The sequence below is a fragment of the Geospiza fortis genome, unplaced genomic scaffold (genome assembly GCF_000277835.1).
Source record: "Geospiza fortis unplaced genomic scaffold, GeoFor_1.0 scaffold206, whole genome shotgun sequence".
Lineage (NCBI taxonomy): Eukaryota > Metazoa > Chordata > Aves > Passeriformes > Thraupidae > Geospiza > Geospiza fortis.
The window spans coordinates 2,455,842-2,482,772 of NW_005054311.1; the positions used below are offsets into that span (position 1 = coordinate 2,455,842).

Below are 26,931 nucleotides of genomic sequence, written 5' to 3' on the forward strand. Positions count from 1 at the left end.
TCACGGCTTCATGAGACAGCGAACAGGAGCTAAGTGCTGTGACATTTTTACAGCATTAGGGCAGGTACACATGTGGAATATCCCATAACTGAACTGGAAAACCATGCCTTAGGTCTACCAAAAACCATAATCTCAAACTGCTACATCTCATTATTGTATTTTAACAGTTTTTCACTCATATTCGAGAAGCCAAGTTTCCTGAAATCACTAATTCAGCTTAAATCCAAGTAACCAAGTCCCAAAGCTCACAAGAGTTCTAACAGTTCCATCATTGCACAAGTGGTGGCACATGCACCCTCTTAGAAAAGATAAATGTGAAGTTTCCTGATGTTAATTTCCCATCCATGTAAATTCCCATAACTCACAGTGATTGTGTCTTGGCAGTTTTGGGAACTCTGGCAGCAGGGCAAAGAGGTCAGGAAGCCATACAACAGTAAAGTTTGAAGGGGACAGAAAACATGCCCTTTCTGGATCTAAAGTCTGTAACAGCATAGTTTTCTTCCTCCATTTACTCTATAAAGCCTTGTAGCAAAGAAACCTGTGATTCTGTGATATTAAATTACTAGGTAGAATCTTCTCTGAGCTACCAAGAAGTCCAAGACTCCCAGTATTTGCTTCTTTGGCCACTATCCTAATTTTTATTCCTGTAGGCAGTGTGCATATTTTTGCCTTGTTTCTTACCTAAGGGCTCACTTTTAGATTTCTACATGACTTCAGAATCAAAATAATCTTATTTAAAATTTATTCACTGGAAGCTATGAGTGCATAATAAACTTCACATATCAACACTACTGTTCAAAATGTGAGATTCTCTTAACAGACTAACCAGAAATAACTGTTGTCAGCCATTTTCCCCTCCAAAAGAGGGAAAGGAAAAATAAAGAAAAAAGCAAGCTTTAAGGACTGACCTGAAATAACAAGTCTAATCTTTGACAGGCAAGAATTACATGGTGCAAAAAGAAAGGCAGAGAACATTTACAAATATGTGGTGGCATCAGTAAAAATAGCCTCAATACTTCTCAGTTTAGATGAACTTTCATTATATTAAAATGGAAAGTCAGACCAAAATATATAAAATCTACAAATTTTGAAGTGTGACATACTCACTTGTATTTAAGTTATAAGAAAAGAAGTTTCAGACATAAAAAAAATTTGGCAACGAGCCAAGAAAATCCCAAGGCCACAGTAACAATGCTAAAAGTGAGTTTGCATTAAAAATTCAAGATACTTTCATACTTCAGCTACATAAAAGTCTTAATTTTCTGCATTTTTTGTGACATTTAACTCATGTCTACTCCTTCTGAGGGTATCTTAGGAGCATAATATCTTTCTAAGAAGAACATGTGCAGTAATCTTCAAGCAAATCTTTTTCTTATCCAACAGAAACTGTGGCACAAACACATCACAGTCGTCAAAACTATAAGTCCTTGAATATCTCCTTATTTTTTTGCAAAAAGAAATTTTATGTACTGTAGTAAGATTAAAAAGGTTTTAACATTTTCTATACATATGCACCAAGACTACATTTCAGTGTACAAGAGATGAGACAAGCTTCTAGCCTGAGAAAAATATGTGAAGTATCAACTTCTGCTGAAATTAAAATAACCACCTACAAGCAGTCATTTTAGATTTTCCCAGAGAGACTACAGAAGAAGGGATGACAGTGCTATTATGGTAACCAAAAGAGAGACAGCAACCCAGGAGAAAAAAATGCTGAATGTGTCTAGAAAATGAGTTGCTTTCTTAGTCTCAGCTCAAGGACTTGGCAGTCAGATGCACTGGTAGAACAACAGAAAAACTAGTCCAGGACTAACAGGTAGTCCTGGTCTGATGTCATTCTGCAAGTTGACACATAATATGTTTCCAAGGCCAAACAGTGCATCCCTCTGACAGAGTGTAGAACAGTACAGCATCTCAGTGGCTCCGTGCTTCTAACACTCACAACTCATACACTGAGAGGAGAAGCCACCTCAGAGTGCTGGGAAGTTGGGAAGTGCCAGTGATCAAGCACGAGGAGAGAGGAGGCTGCACCTAGTCTCATTCTCCTCCTCTCCCTCCCCCTGGTTTGTGTCTGCCTCAACTGAAGTCATAAAAACATAACAAAGGCACAGGGGATACTACTTCCTGGCACTACTTCCTGTGGACCATGAGACCCTTAATCTCTCTGAAAACTCGTATTTGTTACTTTTTGGTAACTGTCACAAAAACTAAAAATTGTATCAAAGTCTGGAAATTCAGACCTATTTTGTTTCATGGTTAAGGCAGCAAAAAAAAAATTCTGAAAACACTAACTAGAATCTTATCAGCAGTTTGCTTCAGCTACACTGCACCTGAGATACCAGACCTTAATGCGGGTGTGCCAGTGCCAGATGAATTTATTACCATCTGTAAAATGCAGACCCCTCCTGGTGTAATTATGACAGTAAGTTAGTTTCATCTCTTAATCCATTACTGGCACACATACAGCTTCTTTTTATATACAAGAGTAATTGAATGATTCAGAAATCAAAAAATCCAATTGCTGCTCACGTCTCACTTTGGCACTGTATCTGGATGAACCACTTTACCTGCAAGAGCTGTCATCTGCAAATGTGTAATTTATGAGCACTTCATGCCAACTTGGCACAAGTCATACTCAGACATACATACTCCATTTTAGTGAGCTTTGAAAAGCATGCAAAATTAAAATAAATAAAAATCAGAGGACATGGGTCATGCTATGTGTTATTCAGATTAAAAATGAAGAAACTTCTGTGAAATGCTTCAGCACAGCTGGCCTACTTTTTTTATTTTTGGGTAAAAGCTCCTTCTACTAAGTTCTGTCCCTAAGGTAGTGATTTGCTTGTAGACTCTACAAGGGAAAGGGCCACCTTTTCAGGGTTTCGTGAATTTTTTCTTCTCTTTTACAGACTGGCCATAAAAAGTCTAGAGCATTCCTTTCATAACTACTGTAGTTTATATCAAATGTATGTCCACCTGAATTCAGGTGCACTTCACAGAGCCTGCAGGTAAAGTCTGCTCACTGTTACTGACACAATGAGATTTCAAAAATTTCAAACTAATGCTGCAGCAATCCCAGCTGAAAAGAGCCCTTCAGCTCAGATCATGGATTTTTTGACCTTGGAGTTAATTTGATTTTCTAGATCTTTCTGCTCCCAGAACACTGGAGGAAAGAAGAGCATATGGGCTGAAATAAAGAGAATTTGAGTTACCAGAAAGATTAGAGTAAGCATATCATAAGCTCAGAAGAGGGATTTTCTGGTTATTATACTAAATTTATATGAACAGGCATATGAACCCTGGCTTGTGAATGGGCATGAGAGTAAAAACTAGGAAAAAAACCCGGCTATTCATCTTTGGAAAGTTTGCAAGAAATAGTGTTTCTCTAAATTCCTTACAAAACCCTTTACAATCGATACAACAGTTTATAATCCAATTAAAATGCAAGCTTGGTAATGGGAACACCCTCAGCCAAAGACATTTTCTTATTTTCTTAGACTAAGAAAATAAGAATAAGATAGAATAAGAAAAATAGAATAAGAATAATAAATAGAATAAGAAAATTTCACTCTTTTGTCATCTTCCTCATACCACTGATGTTTGGTGTTTTCCCATATTCTCTCAGTAGACACTAAAAGGATTGTACTACATCTTTGTTGCAAACTTTTCTGTACAGAGAACTGACTAATTCAAAATGATGCTTTAAGAGACCTCAGCTATTCAGTTTCTCTTGGGAATACAACCATCACATTTTAAAAGAGAGTTCAAAGTATAAGAGAAATGCATTCAAAACTTCACAGCATGGTTTCACAATTTATCTTCAGAACAGGTTAGCTCAGAAGTGTCCCAGGAAAGGAGCCCTTCCATTCCCCTGTTCCAAGGATTCACTTCTGTCCTAGATGAACCTCCCTCTGTCTACCTGCCAGCACAGTCTTCATTATGTGCCATGACCCTTTCTACAATGAATTCAGCTTTTTCATTTTTACAGTGAATTCATGACAATGGTTACATGATGGGTTAGTTTTAACAAAATAGCTCAGGTCTCCACTCCCCAGCCAACTCACGAGCAGTGACCTAAATAGCTGCATTCCCACCAGGAAAGAACAGTGCACTCATGGCTGGAGAGCAAGAACATATCAGTGCTATCTTGCCCCAGCCGAAGTCAACACTCGCTGTCACCACAACTTCAAAACCAAAGAACTCTCTGTGGTGGGCAAAGAACTTACTTTCTTCACACACCACCAAGATCTGTTGCAAAAGACAAGTTGCCAGTGACAGCTATTGTCTTTGAAAAGATCAAAGTATTCTTCTTCCACAATGATTCCCCAAATTTCAAGTGATCACCAGGTGAACACTGAAGAATGAAATGACTTCAAGAAGTCCTTTTGAAAAAGACCTCTTAAGTTGTTCTTTGACTCTCTTTAAGGGTTCTGTTCTTTTAGGGATGAAAAGTGACCCTCTTTATATTTCAGTTTCAAATTTAACATGAAAGTAAGCTAAGTGCACTAAGACAGATTCCAGCTACGAATAAAGCTGAAGTGGCAGAAAGCGTTTCTTGACAGAGTAAGATCATCTCAGGAGCAATATAAATATGCAAATTACTTTCAGAGATGACTCCATGACAAGATTTCAACAGTTTTGCTGCTGAAATTAATCCTTCCTCATGAATGATACAACTAAACAAAACAGCTCCAACATATGCAGGCTAGTAATGACACTAATCAGATAAAGTGATCGAGTCTTCTATCAAAGCATGGTTCCTCCAGATGGCATAACTGATGCAAATATTGCAAACACCTCCCAAGGCAGGACAAGGCTCCAATGACTTTATCAAAGCACCATTAAAGTGTGGCAACAACTCTGAAATACATAGTGGCACACAGACTTTCTTCCCTAACAGAGAAATGTCTACATGCTGTGAAAAATAACAATTACTCTGTGAGAAATTCTATATATATTTCTTTAAAATGCCTTTGTAATAATTTTTAATTACTACTTTGATCTGCAATTGTAAGCATACAATTATTCTTCTGAGAAGCACATTTGAAAGGACCAGTTATTTCTAACATTTCCAGATTTTTATCAGGAGTAGACAATTTTTACTAAGTGCAATACTGCACTGGTCTTAAAATTGATCTTGGAACATAACATAAAAAAAGGCAAACTTGTTCAGACCAAAGATCTGTCTAGCCAGCTTCCCATCTCCAGCAGAGTCCAGAAGCAGATATTAAGGGAAGAAAAGAAATAGACAAACCTCTTTAACAATAGCCCCTGAGCATTCTTCCAACCTCTACTTCCACCTCAGGGGATATTATGAACCTCATGGAGGCTTTCTAATAATTAATCTTCAATTAATGTATCTTCTTAGTCCTCCTGTTCAATCCTGCAAGTTGCTGCAACTCCAGTGTTCTTTGCAAGATCTTTTCCATGCTCTTCTGCCTGCTCCATGAACCAATGCATTTTTTTGGAAGTGCCTGGTCACTTTTTGGTGATGCAAATATTTTATCCTAGAAGGGACCATAGACAGTCCAACTCAGTCATCCTTTTTACACTGGTCCTGATTTTACAAACTTCAATTGCGTAACATCCTTTTTTCTAGGCTGAAGAGTCCTTCAGCCATTCCTCACAGACAAACTGATGCATGCCTTCATTTCTCTAACCAGTCTTGTTGCACTCCAGGCTTTTTGAGATTCAGGAACCAGAATGGCACACGGTAACTCAGGGTATAGGAAAATCATAGTTTCATACAATGGGAGTACTATTCTGCGTTTCTGTTTTCTATGTCTGTGGTAAAAAAATCTTAACATTTGATATGCCTGGCACATGTTTTTTAAGTATTACCAAGCACTGAGCTAGCCTGTGTACCATAAAATATAGCTCCCAAGTGATGAGAGTCAGCACAGCAGCAGTAATCAGTTTATGTGTGAAGTTAGGACTGGTTCTCCCCCACATGCATCACTGTCATCTACACCACATTTCATCAGTCACTTTACTTCCCAGACACTGCTGTCTTCTGAGTTTGTATACAATCTGCTGTACCCACAACTTCTCTGAGAAATCTGTCTCAGTGTCCCACCACTGTCATAGTAAAGAATTTCTTCCTTATATCTAATTTAAACCTACCCTCTTCCTGTATAAAGACAATATCCCATATCCTTGAAAGTCTCAGGAAAGCAATACTGTAAAAAGCCTTTATTAAATTTTGGTAGAACATAGCACACAGATGAACTTATTAAGGGTCTTGCTTGCCCACACTTCAAAAAACATGAGGAATGAGGCAGAACTTCTGTGAAAACTCCACTGATTCTCTGCAACTACATCATATTCACCAGGTGCTGGTTCCTACTAAGCCCTACAGTACTAATACCCATCCAGCTTACAAGTTTGTACTTCCTGGGTTTCCTGGAAGAATTTTTTTTTAATTTTGCCCCTGAGATTTCTGTAGTGACTTATCAGTCATTCCCAACAATTTGCTATTGCTCATTTAATCTGTTTTGTTCTAGAAGCTCTTCTACAGTCACTGTAATTTCCGAGAGATTCTACTTTCCATAAGAAAGCTCACCCATAAGAAAGGTTCTACAATGTGATTCCCTCTACTTACCTCCACAGCAATAAGCAAAACAGCATCAATTTACCTCCTCCCTGCAACAACCTGAGCCTTGGTTGCTGAGTACCCCTTGTCATCCCCTCAGCCCTCTGACTGCTTGTTGCTCCTGTCACATGTGAAAAATTATACTTTTGTTTAATACCAGCTGATGGAGCTTTGAGTAAATGAATCCAACTCAGCACCTATTCTAGGTGCTTTATGCCTATTTCTATCTGCTGAAGTTTATGATTCTTTCATTTCATAGCAGAAACTTCAGCTTTTAAGAGGTTAGTTTCTCATTCCCATGGCCTTTAATATTTTGCTGTTCAGATACGCACTCTCTTCCCTTCAGCTTAGTTATTATTAGCATGCACTGGCATTAATATTTATTGTTCTCCACATCACTTGTAAGGATGTAAATTCTTTAGGATTGCCATTTAAGCTTGAAAAGTTCATTAATGAGAGCAACAGCTGTCTTGAGTCAATACTGCTTGAGATCCACTGCAGTCTTCTATTTAGGAACTCCTAGGCTGTTCAGATTATTCCTATTGTAAAATTATGAAACACAAGCATAAAGAAGGGAGCAATTTCATAGCTTATGTTGATAGAGACAATAAACAATGGATTGACCTTATAACTTGAAAGACTGAAAAGCTAAAACTGTGATGTTAAATCTTTGAATTATCGGGAATCCTGAAGGTTTATATCAGACTTCATGCTGTCTTCTTACACTACAGTAGATCTGTATTTTAGACAGCAGAAATCTAACCAAGGTTATAATACCATATACTGCAACATTTAACACACATAAAGAATTATCAGATGTGCAAACATAGAACCCTGCAACAGTATACCAAAAATAATTCTAACACTACACTTTTATTCTCAGAAATACCTGATGGAATATCTTTTTCCTATATATTTAATTAAGTCTTTCAGCAACCTTTTTCTTTCCATCCCTTCCAGTTAGCCTGCCTTAGAAGCAAAGAGAAAAACTAATGGCTGATCCAAATTCCAGATGTAACTTAAGCATCACTCTCTTTACTAGTACAGTTTATGTTATTACCAATTAATCATTCAAATATTGGGTTTTGAGATATAGGTAACTTTTAAAAAGTTGCTATAGTAAAGAAAAGTAGTGTGTAAATACAAGTCTAAGTGCAACACATAATTAAGGGACTTGTACCTAAGATGCAGTGTAATTACATTAAAAATTGCAGGAAAATCTGCTCATGTGTTTAAATGTGCTCCCACTCACACATGCACTAACCCACATCCTCTGCATGTTTACAGATTATTTTCAGTCTTAAAAAACACTGGACAACCAGAGAATTACACATTAAAAATATGCACTAGGACAAACTACTGTTAGAACACACAAAACATGCCATCTGCAATAGGAAAGAAGCCAATGGCAAAGTATCAGCACTGTCCCTCATAAAGCAAGGAGTCCTCAGTAACCTCTCAATGTGCTTGATCCCAGCCTGCAGGGCAGAGAGAACAGAACTGCCTGGTTCAGCATCAGGTTAGGTTATCACTTAGATAATCTTGTGAATTAAGGGCAGTAAACTGTAAAATTCAGATTAAATTTACAGACTGTGACATGCTTCACCAAAATTATATATGTATCATGAACATTTTTTCATAGTTTCATGTAAATTTCAGATTAAAGATTAAGTATGAGCAAATAAATTATTTTCTGAAATTTTCTTTGAAGATCCATTTTTCTTTGAAATATTCTTTGAATAACTGATTGAAATCATGTGTACATAAGGCAATTCACAGACATCTTTTGTGTTTAAGAAATATTTTCTATATAAAAGGAAATATGGGTAAAGACAAATCTAGGGTGGTTCTTTTTGCAAATATGAGAATATTTAAGACTAAAAAAATGGTGTGAGCAAGTCATGTGTTTATTGCTACTAAAATAGGTAGCTTAAAAATACTACTATCTACCCCACTAAGGTTATGGTTATTTTCAGTTTGGTTCAGCATAGGTACTGAAACGATGTGGCAACTCTTACAGATTTACAGACCACATTCTACTTTTTTTCCAATAACTCAACTGAAGCTTTCCTTTCTTCAGTGTAATGAAAAACAAAAAATAAGTGTCTGTTATTCCCAGTTTTAGACTAGGCAATTACTTCATTAGAGAATCATACAATCATTTAGGTTGGAAAAGACCTCCAACATCATCAAGTCCAACCTTTGACCCCTGTAAACTAAATCATAGCACTAAATGGCACGTCTGGTTGTTTCTTAAATGCTTCTAGGAATGGTGATTTCACCACCTCCCTGGACAGTCCACTCTAATGCTTGACAACCCTTTCTGTGAAGCAATTTTTCTCAATGTCCAACTTGAATCTTCCCTGGCACTGCTTAAAGCTGTTTCCTCTCATGCCTGGGAGAAGAGGCCAACCTTCCCCAGCTGCAGCCTCCTTTCAGGAGTTGTAGAGAGTGATAAAGTCCCCCCAGGACCCCTTTTCTCCAGGTTGAACACCCCCGGATGCTCCTCATAGGACTCGTGCTCAGACCCTTCACCAGCTTCACTGCCCTTCTCTGGACTTGCTCCAGCACCTCAATGTCCTTCTTATACTGAGGGCCCCAGAACTGGACACAGCACCCAAGGTGCAACCTCAGCAGTGCTGAGTACAGGTGCCCTGCTCCCACTGGCCACACTGCTGCTGATACAAGCCTGGATGCCATTGGCTTTATTATTTAAACAGAGGCACTAAAAGTTGAAAAGTTGGATGAAATTAAGAACTTCTTTCATCCATCAAGACACTATTAGGTTTTTTTCACATCAAATTTTTTTTTACTTTCCAACCAATTACAGCTAAGGATAACAATTTCCTCTTTGGAAACACGTAAAGTATTTTAAGTAACTTTTTTATAGCCAACGAAACATCTGATCAAATTTGAGGTGTGCATGGGCAAATGAAGAAAATGAAGCAAATAATGATAACCCTTCTCAAATTGAAAACAAACAGTCCTCATCTTCCTGGTGTTACTGAACAAACTTCCACTAACACATGTTCTAAGGCATCGCTCAAAACACTGATCTGGGTTTAAGACCATGTCACAATGTAATCAGGCCCCACCAAAACTGAAAGCTGCAGTAACTTTAAGCCACAGCCATACCCGTGTGCATGCACTCATGTGAAAGTATCGCACACACTAAATTGCACTGAGGCCGTGAGAACATGCAACTTAGCAATGTGCAATATCTCCACCAGAGCAAGCAGAATGGGAGCTTCAGGGAACAAGGGTATGGTGCATTCAGGAAGAGAACGACATGCTGCTCAGGGAAAGGAAAATGGTTCAGGCAAAGGTGTGCATGCTACTACTTGGAAATCCGTGATTTGGAGACTTACTGCTTCATCCATTCAGGACAAAAAGAAAACAAAAATAAAAATCCGGACAAGAGCACCCCCTCCCTAGCTCAGGGGGAAAGAATTTAATTTTCCTACTTAAGCAGTAAAGTAGGTAACTCATGAATCAACTTTATTTTACGGAACCCTTCTGAACAAAGCAAATCTCACACTGTTATGGGCAGATAATGATTCTCCCAAAACTTCAAAATACTACATCATTAACTATAGTTACAGTGAAGAAAATCACTAACTACTCTTGGGAATTAAAATTATCTAAATACAGTAAACTCATCCAAGTGGTCCTCATGTTTCTAAAGCAAGTCATCTTCCTAAAGATTTCCTATTCTGGCATAAACCTTCTACCACAGCCATCAGGCCCCTCCCTGTTTCCCTTTCTTCGTTCCTATGGCTGACTTTAAGTGGTTTCAGTGAAGTAAATCATGTATTTACTATATTCACAGGCAATTAATCACCTCTGTCAGTCAAGGGAGACTCACACACATGACAAAATATCACCCCTTTGTAATTCATCACATTTTTGTCCTGATATCCATTTATGTAATATGGAAAAAGGATTAAAAAAAAACAAAAAAGAAAAGAAAAGAAAGGAAGAAAAATAAAAGTAAATAAAAAAGGAAGAAAAAAGGAAAAAAAAAGAACTGTGGAGGGTTTAAATGCAAAGGACAAATGAAGAATATATCAAGAATTAAAAAAGAGCAATGAAATGTGGCCACACCAAGAAAGTTAGAATCAGACTGAGAACAACCTGAGATTGCAAACCAAAGAAAAAAGAAAACAGATACACCAATTGGTTTGAAGAACCAAAACCATAGAGAACATAAGCTCTTTTACTGAGTCACTAGCAGTATTTGGAATGATTATAACTTTGCTAAATTTTTATTTCCCACCTCATTTACAGGCATGGGCACATGAAATTCCAGCATGGAATTTTGAATTAGTTGGTTGATTTGAAAGAGAACCAGTACTTCATACATCAGTCAGAAATCCCTGTGGTCACATATGCCATCAGTAGTAATCTTATTCCCAGATTTTTTACTGTGTTTTAGGGAGTCATCACATAACTACTGACCTTTCCTCTTCCCTGTGGATTAAATGCTGCCTTCCACAGATGCAAACAATGAGGAGACACAAATGCAATGTGTGACAACAAAGCACACACAAGTGTTTAGTCTAACATCATAGGAGCATTTTCAGGATGAAAGTTACTCAAAATTGGGAAAACTGGTTTATGACCAATTTGCAAATCTGTTTGTTCCATAGTCCAAACACCGCCAGTTCCCATCTGGTTGGAGGCAGGCAGCACTGCCTGGTACAAAGGCACATATCTGGGGTAAAGGCAAATGCCCAGCTTACAGTCACATTCACAACACAGGAAAAGACCAAACTAGCAGCAGATCATTCTTTACATTGCCATTTGCCTTCCACTGCCAAGGGAGATGTAGAAAAGATTTCTTTTGCTGACTGTCAAGGGTTGCACGGCCCCTTCTTTCCCACTGTCCCTCATAAAAAGGGGCCTGAAGCCTGAAGGATTGGAGAGAGGAGGACCTTCCTTCCATCAAGCTGCTGCCTTCCCCACCTGGCAAGGGACACTCCCATCAGCTGTTCTGCCTTCCACAGATGGGAATGGACACCCATAGCCATGCAGAAGGTGATCTCCCACCATCACCCAAGCCCTCACTCCAGACCATCACCAGCATCACCCCATCACTGCCCTGAGTCACATACCACCAGCAGCATTCCCAGAGCTGGAATGTGTCCTGCTGAGCACACAGCAGAGCTCCTACAGCCATGCCCTTCTCCTGCCCATGCTCACCCAGATGGTTACTGTGGGAGGCTGTCACAAGCCTTGCTGAAGTCAGAGCAAATGTCAGTCACTGCTGTGCCCTGGTCCTCCTTTGAGGACAGTCACCTCCTCAAAGAAAGGCTCATGCTTTTCTCAGCACAACTTGTCCTTGGTGGAGCTGTGCTGGCTGGTGCCTCCAAGTGATCTGTCTTCCACAGCTCTGCCTTTGTACCACTAGGTTTGCCAAACAAGCTTTTGGCTCAGGCATAGCATGATGCTCTAGTCAAATCCCTGCTCAATCCCACCACCTGATACGTGCTACTGGCATTCTGCTTCCCTGGCATCCTGGATAAATAAATTTCCTATCAAAGGCCAGCAGGGCAATTCATCCCATGGTTTGCAGCAGGCAGTTCTTGGATTACACTCAGCTTCTTCAAAACTCCTGTAGCGTCACCACAGCTGCATCTATTTTTCCCACTACTCAAGTTCAAATTTATAATCTGTGGTATTTTGACAGAAACAGTGAGATTCAACACTTGGCTCAAAGCAGCCTGGAAAGTTGCTCTTACCCCTATACAGTTCATAAATCTAATTGTGTGAACAGAGAACTGCCACTGTATTTGCAAATTCACCATCAAAGGAGTTAGAAAAGTATTTATAAAACTTATAGCTATTTATATTCTATAAAATAAAAACCACAGCACAGTTCTGATGAGAGAAACTGAAATGAGAAAAGGTCTTTGTTTAAGAGCTTGTTGGGTAACATCTTTAAATTAAGGGATTTCAACAGAAACAAGCTGCCAATTGCCCTCCTCTTCTTCCCCTCTTGCTCTTTTCCTCTTAAATAAATGGCAAAGCACACAAGGGAACAGACTTCCTTTATTACATCCAAGTTTCCTAGTGCTTTTCACAAACATATTTTAAGTAAAAGAGCACAGAAGTGACTAGCAACATGGAGGACGATTACTCTTACGTCATTTGGTTTATGAGCAACAGAGAGATTAGGTCTATCTCTTGCCAAGAGGATCCCTGCCCTCTAGACAGGACTAGTTAGATGCTGGCTTAGCTTTGTGCACATGGTATGTCCTGGTGAAGGGTGGTGGGAGCTGGAACACAGCTGGTGATCTTTGAGATTTATTAACTGAATCTTTTTGGTCTGTTGTCTTATATATCAAGAGTTCTATTATCATTACAGTGCAAGGATTCCATATCGCCAGAGCTTCATACCTCCTCGATGTTTCCTGCAGGCAGCTCCTGCTTAGAGAAGCTGCCTGCAAGAAACATCAAGGAGGCACAGACTCTTCCTGACTCTTCCCGGTCCTTGCAGTAACCATCTGACTCCAGTTCTCACCAATCCACTCTTTTATACCACTTGTATATTGGCTACAGGTGTGGCCTGTTAAGATCAGGCCTGCTCCTAATCTTTAGTAATTGGTTCAGCTGCAACTCTTTAGGGGACAAGATCACATTCTATACCACCTTCATTTACCCATACTGTATCCCCCTACATTGGTCAACTTGAAAGCATGGATATTTTGAGGGTGAATGCATATTGTGTAATGGTGTCATAATCTAATAATGAAAGCAAACTACAGATGTTTCACTCTTCAATAATTCATAGCACCAATGGAGCCTCTTCCATCCTACCACCAAGCACTGCTCTCCACTTTGCATGCCATTTACAGATGAGGTGAAGAAGCCATTTTTAGGTTCCTACCACTGCAGCAACAACTCATCTCCAAAAAGAAAGAATAGTTGCTACTTTGGGACAGAAGAAAGGGCTTGAAGTAGCAATTGATTTTCATATGACAACAGATTGGGCACGCATAAATTGATGAGAAATTGTTACTACACTTGCCATATTTACATACTGAAGATCACAATAAGTTTTGAGTGCAATGCAAGCTAACTGAGAATCATTAGGATAAATCCTTAGGTATAACTGAGAAGTGAGAAACTTCTGAAAATCTCAGAAGAATCATTCCAAAGAATTCAAATAAGGCACCAAGTACAGGCTACTCCAATCAAATATGAGTGACTGATTCAGGCTACCTAAGTGAATACACAGACCGAGGTCCCTTGTGTATGACAACCTGCTTCCCATTCCACATTGTCCAAATTCTCCAGACATTGGCTTTTTCTCATCATATTCGCAAGTTACTGATGCATGCTGGCTCTTTCCTACTCCTTTTCCTGTGGCTTCTCTAAAATTATTTTCTTTCTTTCCTCCACTCCAATTCTGAGAAATACCTTTGGTCACCTGTATCACACACCTGTAAATTTGTAACTGCATTTAATACAATCATCCTCACATTGCATCCATGCCCAGATAAACCATATCCTACTTTTCCACACTGTTTGCCTCTACCCTGGGCTAAAGAGAACAATTTGTGAGACTCGTATCAGTTTCTAAATCCACTCACACTATTCAGAAAAGACAGAACTGAGATACTAACCATGTGATCAATGAAAACTCAATAGCAGTCACTCAAGAGAAAGGTTATTAACTTTTTGGCAGAATTCCAAATCTGTTGCTTTTTACCTGAATTGCACCTTCATTTCAAATGACTACAGCAGTTAGCATTCTTGTTCAAGATCCTACACAACATAATACAAACTTGCCATTGTTAAAATGGCAAACACCTAGCAATGAGTTTGGAAAGCAGCTCCAATACCTCTCCAGTTTAAAGCCCACTCATGTATTGTATGCATACACAAGATGACACAGAAAGTAGTGGTGTAAGAGACAATTGCTATACAGAATTCAGCATGAAGTCTGTTCACCTTGCCCAGACCATCAACTTTTTTGAAAAAGTACACTATGACTTAAACACCTTATATAAAATCCAGTTTATTACATTACCAGCATGTTAGTGTTTCAAGCTGCTAACAGGTGGAAGCTGATGATTCCAGTCATCACAGATGAATGCACCACTCCAAATGCACCATCCCAAAAATAGCTTCACTATGAAATCTTTGTGAACCATATTTAAAAGCATTAAAAAATTCTCCTTTAATTACTGAAGTAGTTTATAGCCAACACACAAAAATGGTCACTCTGTAGGAGCAGCACAGTAGTGTTCCAAGTGTGATAAGGACAGCGCTCCCCTGGTGTTCCCTTTGATGCAATTTGGTTTATGGAGATCATGAACTAGATTTCTTTCAGGTGAAACTGAACTGGAAAATATTCTCCAGAAGCATATCTAATACATTCCAGGTACAAATGGATACTTATTCTCCAATATTAGACAAAATACTTCAAACTAAACAATTCTGAAATGTGTACTGGTGTCAGGTCCTCCATTTCTACTGTTTTGCTACATGCATCTGCTCCTACTGAGCTGCACCACCTGTTACTGCCAACACAACTCCAAACACTGCTTCCTGATGAGTTAGTGATGTCATGGATGCAGCCGTTTTACAAAACACTACTATTAATGACTGCACAGACCTCTGAAAATTCCAATCTAATTAACAATCAAAGGGGAAAAAATCATCAGTGCTAGGTTCTTAAAAGCATTTCTGCAACTCATCTTTGAAACACAAGCTGTTGCAATTGTTTATTATTTGCAGCTGAACATCAAATTTAAAGAAGAATTTTAAACAAAGGGCAAGAAATCAGCAATTTACCTTATTGCTTCCTCCACAGATTGGCCAACTATATTTGAGGAGGGACCTGGTTGAGACAAAGGTGTCAGGCTTATCACCCACTTTACTGGCTTGTAATATTCATCACTGGAGCTTAACAGGTAGAACAGTGTGGTCAGAAAAATCACCTGCAAAACAAATTGAAGTTTTGAATTACAAGGTTATAAATACAGAATAAGGGTATGCAGCTATGCTTCAGATATTGAATTTTACTGAAAAAGAAGAAGATATCTTCCACAAGCCTGGATTTAGAAAAACAGAGCTGAAAGAATTATTTACTCCCCTGCTCCAAAAAGGACTTAACATTTACAGCTAGACATTATAAAACTTCTGCCTCTGTTCAGCTTCTTTCCAAAGGCACATCTAAACCAAACAACTAGAGTGCTAATAAACATTATAGTTGTGGGGCTCTCTGGTTCTTTTTCAGCATGTTTAATCAAAAAATTTCAGCATGTTGCAGATCAAAAAATTGCTGAATATTTACATCTATTCTCCAAACAAGCAAACAAAACTGCAAAATAAATTTGGGCTGTCTCAAGAGTCATTATGCAGCTGGGTACAAGATATGAATTACACAAAAATTCACAACCATAAATTTTATGTTAAGCTGGCAATCCTAAGTGAATATTCCTCCTGTGAGTTTGATGATGAGTCTCAGAGGAAGTGATGGCAGTTCCACTGTTTCAGTTAAAAGACAAAACAATTATAATCAGTTTGGATTAGCTTCCTCTATGTTGCAGTCAACTATGTTTCTCTTATCTTCCAGTTAGTGGGCTCAGCAACTTCTTGGGTAAGAATGAATCACAGAACTGTGTCCATCTTGAAACAGAATACCTCAAACAAGAAAAATCCATTTTGTATGCTCCAAATGTAAACTATGGCTTATATTTGCTTTATGTACACGACTCAGATATTTTTTCTTTCCTCCCAAGATTAGAAAGAATTCTTTCACTTTCCTTGTTTCCAACCTACTTGTATTCTAGAATAAAACACATCTTAATCTTTTCTTTATGAGCCAAACAGCCTGATCTCCATAAGTCTCTTAGTTTCAAGCATTTTATCCACTTTGCAGACACCTCATGCTCTTTTCCTTCACTCCCTCTGAAGATGCTCAGAAAACAAAATGAAAATAGCATTGCAATATTTCATTACCAATCTCAAAATGACATCTGTCTCTGCTCCTAATTTCTTTATACTCAATAAAATGCTACTACCATTTTCCTCCTACTCTGCCCTCCCAAACTTAAACTTGAAAGTCACATTCAACTATTAACCTCTAATGACCCCCCATTCAAATTGCCATGTATTGGTTTAGGCTATATTCCATCTCCCCAGGTGTTTAACTTCTGCCTTGGGAGATAAACCAATCTAGCTAAAAAAACAAGTTATCATACTAGCAGACTTTAATAGCATGCTGTTAACACTAATTTTGAGCTTAAAAAAATAATAACAATAATTAAGCCTTGCTTTAACGAGAGATAATCTAGCGCCAGTAGCAGTATCAGCTATGTTTTGCTACAGCTTCAAGTAAGAGGATCTTAAATCACATTTTAACATCTTTTTCAATTCTGAAATTATGGCTATTTTTCTTCCTTGATGGGCCCTGTCATTTCTAAGCTACGATATTTCCTGATTTCAGCAGAAAATTCTATACTGAAGCAGGCACCCAGATGATGTTGAGTCTTCCTTCCACTGAGCAGATCCTCCCACACATGCAGTTTTCAACACAGAGAGCAGCATATTGCCCTAAGCACATTAAGTATAATGTCTGCTTATCCTGACCGTTCTTCCCCAGTGTTTACAGAAGAAACTTGCTTTCTTAAGGAGACACAAGACAGACATACCCACCTGAAAGGTGAAAGCCAAAGCAATGGCTGGGAATGAACAGCAGTGGAATAAAATAGCATTAAGATGAACTACAAGACAGGAAAACTTACAAATCCTGCTCAATTTCTGCTAAAAGAAGATGGAGCATGCAAAATTAACTTTGGAATTTTGGAGTATCTGCCTTTTAGGAAATTAACGTATTTCCTTCAGCACAATAGGTGTAGAAATGCAAAAAGAACCTGTAGTCACAGAATATAATAATGTATTATCAAATGGCTTGCTGACTCTTCCAGCAAGTAGAATAACCTCAATACTAAATTCAGCAGCAAAAGATATGCACTGTCTTAGAGCAACTGGAGGCTATAAGCCTTCAGACCTCTTTTATAGGATACCCGAGATACCTAAATTGTCTCCTAAGCAACAATTCAAGATCCTGCTGATGACTATGAGAAAGAATTTACCAAAGACAAAACAGTATGACCTTTCCATAGTTAAACAACAGATTAATTACGACATCATGCTGTAGAATTTGTCCTGTAGCTGAAAATATTAAATACTCTTAAGTTGAGGAGGGATAGACTGAATTCAAGGAGAAAACTCTGGGTAAACACTCTCTACCAAAATGATAATTCAGCATTTCCACAGGGATCAAGAAACACACAACCTAACTGCTTGTGCATCAGGTCCATTGATTCAGTAAATATTTTTGTTTCTGTTTTTCATACTCAATTTTCTGCTGAAAAGTTTCAGAGTCTTTGGCTGTTGGGAATTTTTTACTTGTTTTGGGTTTTCTGGTTGTTTCTTTAGTTGTATGCTTAACAGTATCCAAAATCTGTGCATTCCCTGCAGGACTGTAGATGCCCATCAGCCAAATGGAGCTTTTTCTCTTTCAATCTTTGTAACAGCATATGAGCAGAGTGAGTGAGAGAGTGAGTGTGTGCACATGTGAGTACACACATGTGCATAACTATACACCCACACAGAGACATATACATACATCCATGTGCACATGTGTGCAGACTGGAACTTGTATTCAGAAGTGAAAGTACAAGTGACACTTCTGCAACTAATGATCAGTTTTCAAAAGTCTGTTGAAGATCTGAACACAATCTTACTGGATTGTGGATAGATGTGCTACACAGATTCACATTCCTACTTAATTTTTGATGGAAGACATATTTTTCAAAATTGAGCTTTTGAACAAAGTGTCCATTATTATTTCCATGATTTAAAGAAAAAATTTTTAAACCTAAAATAAAATTTAGTATTTTAATTTCTATTCAAGATGACTAAAACTGGATTGAAACGTAATCAGTAGAAAAGTTAACCACTTTGAGCATTATCTTGTTAGAAAATTTAAGTTAGTGTGTGCCACCCCAAACTAGTAAAAACTTTTCTGTGGCAACTAGGAAACCTGAAAAATGAAAAAATAAAAGTACAGTTCAAGTATCTAACCATTAAATGAATTCTAACACAGCAAGATTCCAACACCTCTGCTAAACCAGCTGACTGCACAAGTGACCCAGCAACAGGCAGGATGCTGTTGGCAGGCAAAAAAAGTGAGGATCATGCATCACAGCAACAGCATGCAATGAACTTGCTATAAGTCATTAGGCATCTAAAGATATATTTCGTATCTGAGCCTGAGTGCCTTGAAATCACTTGCAATTAGTTCCCAAGCTTGCAATTTTTGTATACTAACATTTTGGACACAGTTTTAAACGTGCTATCTTGGGTGAAGTTGTGGACTAAGGAAGAAATAAAAAGCTCTCACGCAATCTCTTTTTATGGAAGACAACTAGAGAACAAAATTGGTGATTTTCCTGCAAAAAATTTTTCCATCTCCTGAATACAAGGGCTTGTATAGGAATATGCTTAAGCAGACATGCCATAAAATTTCAGCAGTTATGCAGGACATTACAAGCTACAGCTTAGTACCTTCAAAGCCTAAAACAAGAATTTTCCATTAGCAAAATAGTGAAGACAGGAATACTTACTACCTCCTAATCTTGCCCTCTGTCTAGAATGCCCCCAGACAGATAGCAAATTTGCAAAAGCTTACAGAATTTTGGTATTAGATAAGTTTAGAAGATGTTTTCAATGCTTTAGGTTTGAGTTTTCATTGTTACAGTACGTGTAATTAGGTTACTCCAGTAAAATGGACCATGTAAATCAATGACACACTACTTACCACTGAAAGCACAAAATTGAGAAGAGCTGTCCCACTGTGGAAGAGGATTGTCACTAATGCTGTAACCGTAGTAAACAAGAGGCTCACATTACGACTCATCACTATCCACAGAGACTCCAGGATCTGAAAAAGGAGGAAGAAAACAGATTTAGACATTGGATGCTATTAGCAAGGACAGAGAATTATTTGCTGAGTGATTAATCTCCATCAAGCTAAACAAAGAAGACTTAAAAAAAATCATCTTCCCTCCCTCCTATACTACAGCAGAGTCTACCAAGTGAAAATGTCCACTTTACAAAGGTAAGTTTCTATGTAGCTGGTTATAAGGTTCCGGAATTTTTCTCTCAGTATTCAAAATTATTTCATTATGCAAAATTGCAAAATAAACTAGATGTGGTGACACTTGTTTACTGTGATTAACATTCCTGCCAAGCAGATCTTGTCTTAGCAGAAAATACTCACCTTTTCAAAAGCAGAAATGTTAAGACAAAAAGAACAAGGAATAACATCACAAGGTAGAAAAAAATCTGATGCTCCCAATCAAATAATAAATTTACTACTTCAATATATTTGTTGTTAAAAACTTTCATGGTAATGAAATGCATGTTTTTAGTAATACCTGCAGAGAAATGCCAAAGTTGTGATTTTGAGTAAGGGTACATCCGTTAATCACGTAATTATTAAAAACTAGCAACTATGAGTCTTGGTTTAACAAATAGCGATTAGACAATATTAAAACAAAACCAATCAACCAACACCGCCTAAAACCAAAAAACCCTTCCTCAGCAGTCAGCAACTGTAGAGCAGACAAAGGAGTGTAAGCCATGTGATCACCTCTCCTTTAGAAGTGAGTGAATCATATTAAACATAATTTATTAAGCATGAACTTCAGAGGGAGTAAATGCTGGGGGAAATGACAGGAATTACAACACAGAAAGACCTACTTAGTTCATGCTTCCTATTATTTAATGGGAATTATGAATGTTAAAGCTCATCTTTTGTACAGATTTTATTAGTGTCTCTTGAGAATTCAAGTGAGGCTAGAAGTGGAGAGGACACTGCTGAAAAATGTTCTCCCACTGGCACCTATCCCTTTGCTTCTTCTATTGACTACAAACTCATTGTGGGGGTGTAGCAGTGCTACAAATTCATGCAGCCCCTAGGTAACATTATCATCTGCACATTATGTTAGGAGGACTAAAGCAGAGGCCTTCCAGCTGGTATTCAGGAAGGACAGTGCTATCATTGCTAATAGCAGGCTTAAGTTGTATGCAAGGTTCTCCTCCCAGATATTTAAGCTTGTTACTTGGTATGCAAACAGGAGCTTCTGTGCCACAGGTCTTCTGTTATAATGTGCAGTTTTATCATAGAACAGCAGCAAAGGCCTTGAAAATAGGGACACAAGTTGAAAACAAAGGTCCCTGAAACAGGACTCAAAGCAGTGCTTTGAGTAAGAACACACTGAAGATGCACAATTTTATGAGCTAGGAAGACTACTTTTCCTTCAAGAAAATGAGGCAGGAATTAAGAAAGAGGGGGAAAAAACCACAACAGGCTAACAACAGGACAAGGCAGCTGTCATGATCTAGAAAAGTAATACTTTTCCCAAGTATAACAGCACACAGTCCAGGGCAGAGGCCAAGGGGCAGGAGCTGTCTGGAATAAGAACACTTATGAAAGGACAAACTCCTTAATCTGAGGGAAGACAATGTCTATTAAGTTCCAGTTCCGCATACCTAAAAGCTCTTCAGCCACTTCATTTACACTCCTGTGACTCAGCCCATTAAGCAAAGCCTCTGTTGGTGACAACTACACAGGCACTATCATGATGGTTTTTTAGCCTCACAGCTCATGTAGGACATGATTGTTAAGGACTGACCACTTTCAATACACACTGATAATGACTAGGAGACTGCAAAGCAAACCATGGGCATGAAGCATGTGGTTAATGAAAAATGGTCTAGTAAAGTTCTGCTCTAAAGAGTAAAACTACTCTTCTTTAACAGCCTTCTAACTAGTAATCGCAGCAATTGTTAAAACCCTCACTTGCAACACACAAGCTGAGCTGATAACAGTCAGAGCTTACAAGGAGAGGAGCTTGTTCCATCTGCCAGAGGAGAGCACAGAATTGATGGGACTGTGAAAGCTTTCAAAATAGGATGTTTCTCCAGTATAGGCAGGATTTATTGAACACTTTTCCAAGAAGCTTAAGCCTGAGGGCTGATAACCAGGAGTATACCACTGCAGGTAGTTTGAATATAGGTATTGGTTTGTTCCATTAACATCAGGAATGGCTCTCCCACATGAACATCCTTGTTTCATGGAGTCATTGATTGCAACTGTTGAACCAGTTATCACCAGCATTAGAGTAAGTGTAGATAGTGCCTTTCTCCAGCTTTGGTATGTCTTTTGAAAGCTACTGCATCTTTTAGGACTCCCGACTTTTAGTCTCCAACTGCAGAGTTTTCTTTGTTACGCATATGTATCATTAAAATTTCAAGATACAAGCTTTTCATAGCTAACATGAGAAGACAGACATAGCAGACACTAATCATTACTGAATACAGGGTCAGTGCTCAAATACTTCCCTACCACTCACAAAATTACATGCAGCTGCACCTAAGAGTTCATAATGCTGTTTGATTCCCAGAGCCTACTGCAGCTGAGTTGATGAGGTCACCTACTACACATAAAGAATTGTTAACACCTTGCCAGCTGACTTCCCCAAAACACAATAAAGTGTGACTATTTATGCAACAATGTTACATCACTTTTAGTTACTTTTTTCCTATTAAATAACAGAAAAACACACCTTTTTCCCCAAACCACTGCTCTGTAAGCAGCTGTAAGGGATCAGTGTTTAAAAGGGCTGCAAAGCTCTACAGAATTCAGAACTCTCTTACACATCACACGGTGCCAACATCACCATCAGTTACTCTGCCCTTCCAATCTGTAACAGGCAAGAAAGAAAAATTGCACACAATATTCTCAGGCATCTAGGGTGTCCTCTTTGGCCACTTTTCAACTAGTCAACACTTGAAAATGAGGGTTAAAAGGCACTTGATCAAAACAGTAATTTACTGAGAACTTCAAGTCAGCAAACTTCTGGAAACCAGATAAAAGTATGTACCTAACTCAATTCTGTATAAATATATGTGAAAAAACCCCAACATGCTAGTTGATATATTACTGAAAAATGGACTGAATTAACTATAAATTTATGAGATTACTTGAAGAAACTACTGGAGCCAGAGAAAAATATTAGGATGTGTAGTAACTCAGTGAAATATTTGAGGAGCTGACTTGATTTAAAATGCACAGATCAGTCATGCTAAAAGCACGGAAAGGGAAACCTAACTAAGCTGAAGCTTGCTGTGAATATCTCTGTGCAAGGTCTTCAGTCTTCCTGTCTGGGAGATCTCTGAATGAGATACCACCTGCTGGTGGAATGATGAGTATTCTTGTGCAAGGAGCCAAAAGATCAAATTAAGAAGACATTAGCAATGTCTCATGTAACATCAAGGGAGCTCTGAGTCACCATTCACAGATTAAGCCAGCAGCAATTCACTTAATGCTACAAGCATACAAGAAGTGGAGAAAAAGGGTTATGAATGGAAAAAACAGGTAAGTGAGGAAAGAATGAGTCTTTTTTATTTTTCACAAATTAAATCTTAATAGTCCAGCTCCATGCTGCCTATTTCATCCATCTGATTAACTACCTTGGAGCAGAGTATGGGGTGCAAAATATAAGACAAAGTGAGGCTCCACTCTTGCTCTCTCTGCCAAGAATGAGATTAAGTAAACCCCACTTCAGAAACACACCACTGCTTATATTATGATGGTTTTTAACACTACTGCTTCTAATACTGGAAAAAGGCAGCAGTGCTGCAAACACCAAGGCTTTTAGAGAAAAAAACCAAACAAACTGATGACTTGGAAAAGCTTATCTTCATATTAAATCTTCAGGCAATTTACATGTTTATATAGTAAATTACTTTAAAATAATTAAGGTCTGTCTACATCAAACTACAGCTAAGCATAACTGCTATAATGAACAGCACATTTTGAGGGGGCTACAGAAGTCTTCCAAGCTTTACCTGATACTTAAAGTTGCAAAGTTGAATCACTGCATGTTGTTACAAATTAAATGAACACCAGCAATTCCCCAGCACACCTACATCAGCAATTTAATTACATGCCTTCAACTCTAAAATGAAAATTTCTTCCATTACGGGAAAAGCCTGAAGTGAAGCACTAGCATCTGTCTTCTCTTAACATTTTTCTTACAGCAAACACTCCTCCTATTAAGGAGGAAGAATACTTCCTTTGACTTCCATCAATGGAAAAGAGCTTATCCGCTTGTGGCTGTAATATGACATTGTCAAATAGCTTTATTTTCAGAGAAACTGTCATCTGTTCTACTCTGAAATACTTCAGAAAGCCAAGGGGCTAGCAAGACAGTTATTTTTTGGTAAACTCAATCCATGCATAAGTATTTGTTACATGCAAGTAGTGTAATCACACACATTTATTCTTTTCCAAAAGTGGAGGAAATCTCATTAGAGCTTTTTATCTGCTTCTTTACACAGTTCTTTACAGCTATCTCATTGTCTTTATATGTATGTTAAAAAAACCTGTCAACACAGCTTTGGGACTGTACTGTGTCTTGCTATATTCTTAAGAACTGAAAGCCAGCATTGATTTCAAGTGTTCAACTTCACTCTCCCCACAAATAACACACTCAACCAAAAAATAAAAAGATAAAACAGTCTGGGTTCAAAGGGATCTTAAAGATCATGTGGTCCCAATCCCCCTGCCATAGGCAGGGGCACCTTTCCTTAGACCAGGTTGCTCAAAGCCCCATCTAATCTCGTCTAAATCCCACTCAAAGTTCCATAAAATATGAAAAAAGCAAACAAACAAAAAACCCAAACTAAAGAATCTAAGCAACAGAAAAATTAAATCCCCAGAGCATACACTCCCAGAAGCACTCACATAATTTAAAATATTAACCCTTCCCAATTCAGTATGCCATTCTAATAACCCATTGTTCTATTTCAAAATACCAGGAGAAAGGTTTTCATGCTCTGGTAAGAACATAAATCCTGAATACAGTAAGGTTGCTTTGTATCTTAGGCTAGGTAAGAAACTTGCGTAAACATACCAGACTTAAGGAAAAGCTATTTTTATTTTAATAATCTCCAAATTTAATGACCTAAACAAGAACAGAGACTATATTTTCATAAATTTTAATTAAAAACATTAGCATGAGTAATATTTATGCAATGCACTGTAGATGAGCAAGCCAGGAAAGTAAATGCTGCCCAGTAAGGATGTGAAACCAGGATTTAGAGCTTTATACTAAGCTGACTGGTTTACAGTCTGCTATTAAGGACATGAGTACATGGAGAAAAAAGACAGGTGTTTCCCCACTGCTGATGAGTAATGAGTTCCTGGAAATAAACAGGAAAGCAAGTCATTTGCTGGCACTTCTTTCTTGAACTTTTAAACCAGGTTTTAGAAGTAAAGCAAGCATGTTAGCTAGATGAAAATTTTAATGTTAATGTTTTTCATTCTTAAATATTTATTCTCTTTACACTTTTCTTCACCCCTCTCCAGCCTGCTAAGATTACTGAAGCACATTTTACATCATGGTTTCTGAGCACTGTGCAGCAATGCTGCAAATGACACACTCTTACCAAGCAGCTTCTCCTCCTTCTGTGCCTCTTGCCTAGAAGGAAACTCCACATTGATTTTAAATCAGGATGTGCTGTGCATTTTTAAACCCTTCGCCTCAAGCATGCATGGCCAGCTTTGAGAAAGTACCAAGCAAATTTCATAATTAACTGAAAAAAGGTTTACTGCAATAAAGTTTCTCTCAACTCTTTCTTGTCTCACATCTTCTATGGCAGAAGCTGTAACAATTTAGGCAGCAATTGGAGGAGGACAGAAAAAGCACACATGCCTACATCTAAACCAAGAACTGCTTGGAGGCAAATATTAGCTTTAATTGCATCCACAGATCTGCTATAGTGCCAGACAGGTATAAATAATAGTCTTACAGAATTGAAGATAATGTAATGACAACAGCTCAAGGCAAGGATGAACTATATTGGGATTGACTCTATGTATTAAGCATTTAGGATTTAACATGATTTTTTTTGTGAAACACCTTAATTTGGATTGCTTTCAATGCTTCCTCTTTTTCTCCTCATAAGGTGAAATGTTTTTATTCAGGAAGTCACACTGTATAAAACATTAATTTCATTCTCCACAGAACTTAAATAAAAGAAGAAAATAATAAGCTGCTTTCAACCCAACAAATAATAGTAATTTGAGGTAAAAAAAATCACCCCCCACTTTTATTGCTTTGTTTTTTGCTTTTGTTTGCTTTTGTTTTCACAACCTCTAAGTCAATAGCTTCTTCAGTTATAACTTAAATCAATTGTTTTCTTCCTTAAAGAGAAAAGACTACATAGAATAATGCACAGAAAATCAGCTTGCAGGTGACACAGGTAACAATATGCCTCAGGAAGACATGTAGGAAGCTGGTATCCATGAAGATGCTGAAAGCACAAGAGCTTCTTTATCCTAAACATTTCTGTTTGTTTTACAGTTATATCTTATGTAGGCTTGCAACAATTGCTTAGGTAATTGTAAGCAACACTAACAGCACTTCCATAATTTTCCATTTACTTGAATCCATAACCTTAGTGGTACTCCAAGGAGAAACTGCTATCAGTTAAAAATTAGACCAATTTCATAGTAAGTGCAAAGAATACGTACCGAGAGAAACGTTTCGATGTTATCGTGAACAAACGACGCAACATCTTGCCAGTCCAGAATATCTCCAAGCCAGCTGTTCTGACGGTTTATGTGCCACTTGTGTCCTTTGTGTCTTCCAGAATGTGTTACATTCTTAAAAACAAAGAAAATAGACATTTGAATAAAATTTAGAGATATAAGAAAGACAAAAGCTAATGCTTTAGACTGGTGTTTTCTTAATGAGGAATAGATCCAACATGCATTTAAATACTTAGAGCTGCTTTAACTGGCATCCCCTAAAACACCTGGAAGTACTCTGTACATTGGAAAAATTAAAACCTGACAGAAACTGTAGTTAATTATCCCATTTAATTACATATGTGTATGTTGTATTGATTCACCTCAGTTAAAAGTTTACTGCTTGACTGATACAATGGTATCTATGTTGCTCTTAATGAAAGCACATAAGAAAGAGGTAATGATTTCAATTATTGCCTACATAATTTACTGTCTGCAACACACAAGTTTTCCCAGCACAGCCCATAAAGAAAAATGCAAGCAGAAGTCCAAGCAACTAGTGTTCTCACCATTAGTTTCTACCTCTCCACAGGAAATGTTCAATCACACAAAACCTAAAAGCTAAACTGGATGCAGGAGGATTTCTTCTGACTACACAGAAGTCTTTGTAACTACAACACAACAAGACAGCAGGACATGGCCATAAAAACAACAGCTA

General features: G+C 38.0%; 1 protein-coding gene across 1 annotated transcript in view; it reads right to left on the reverse strand.

The window, feature by feature from the left end:
• Positions 1–26,931, reverse strand: part of TMEM245 (transmembrane protein 245) — a 78,588-nt gene that overhangs the window by 12,239 nt on the left and 39,418 nt on the right. Inside the window, exons 12-14 of the mRNA XM_031055635.1 lie at positions 26,217–26,348; positions 19,431–19,553; positions 15,395–15,540 (exon numbers count right to left, since the gene is read on the reverse strand). Of these exons, the coding sequence (XP_030911495.1) occupies positions 15,395–15,540; positions 19,431–19,553; positions 26,217–26,348 (401 nt within the window). The remainder of the gene's footprint in view (positions 1–15,394; positions 15,541–19,430; positions 19,554–26,216; positions 26,349–26,931) is intronic.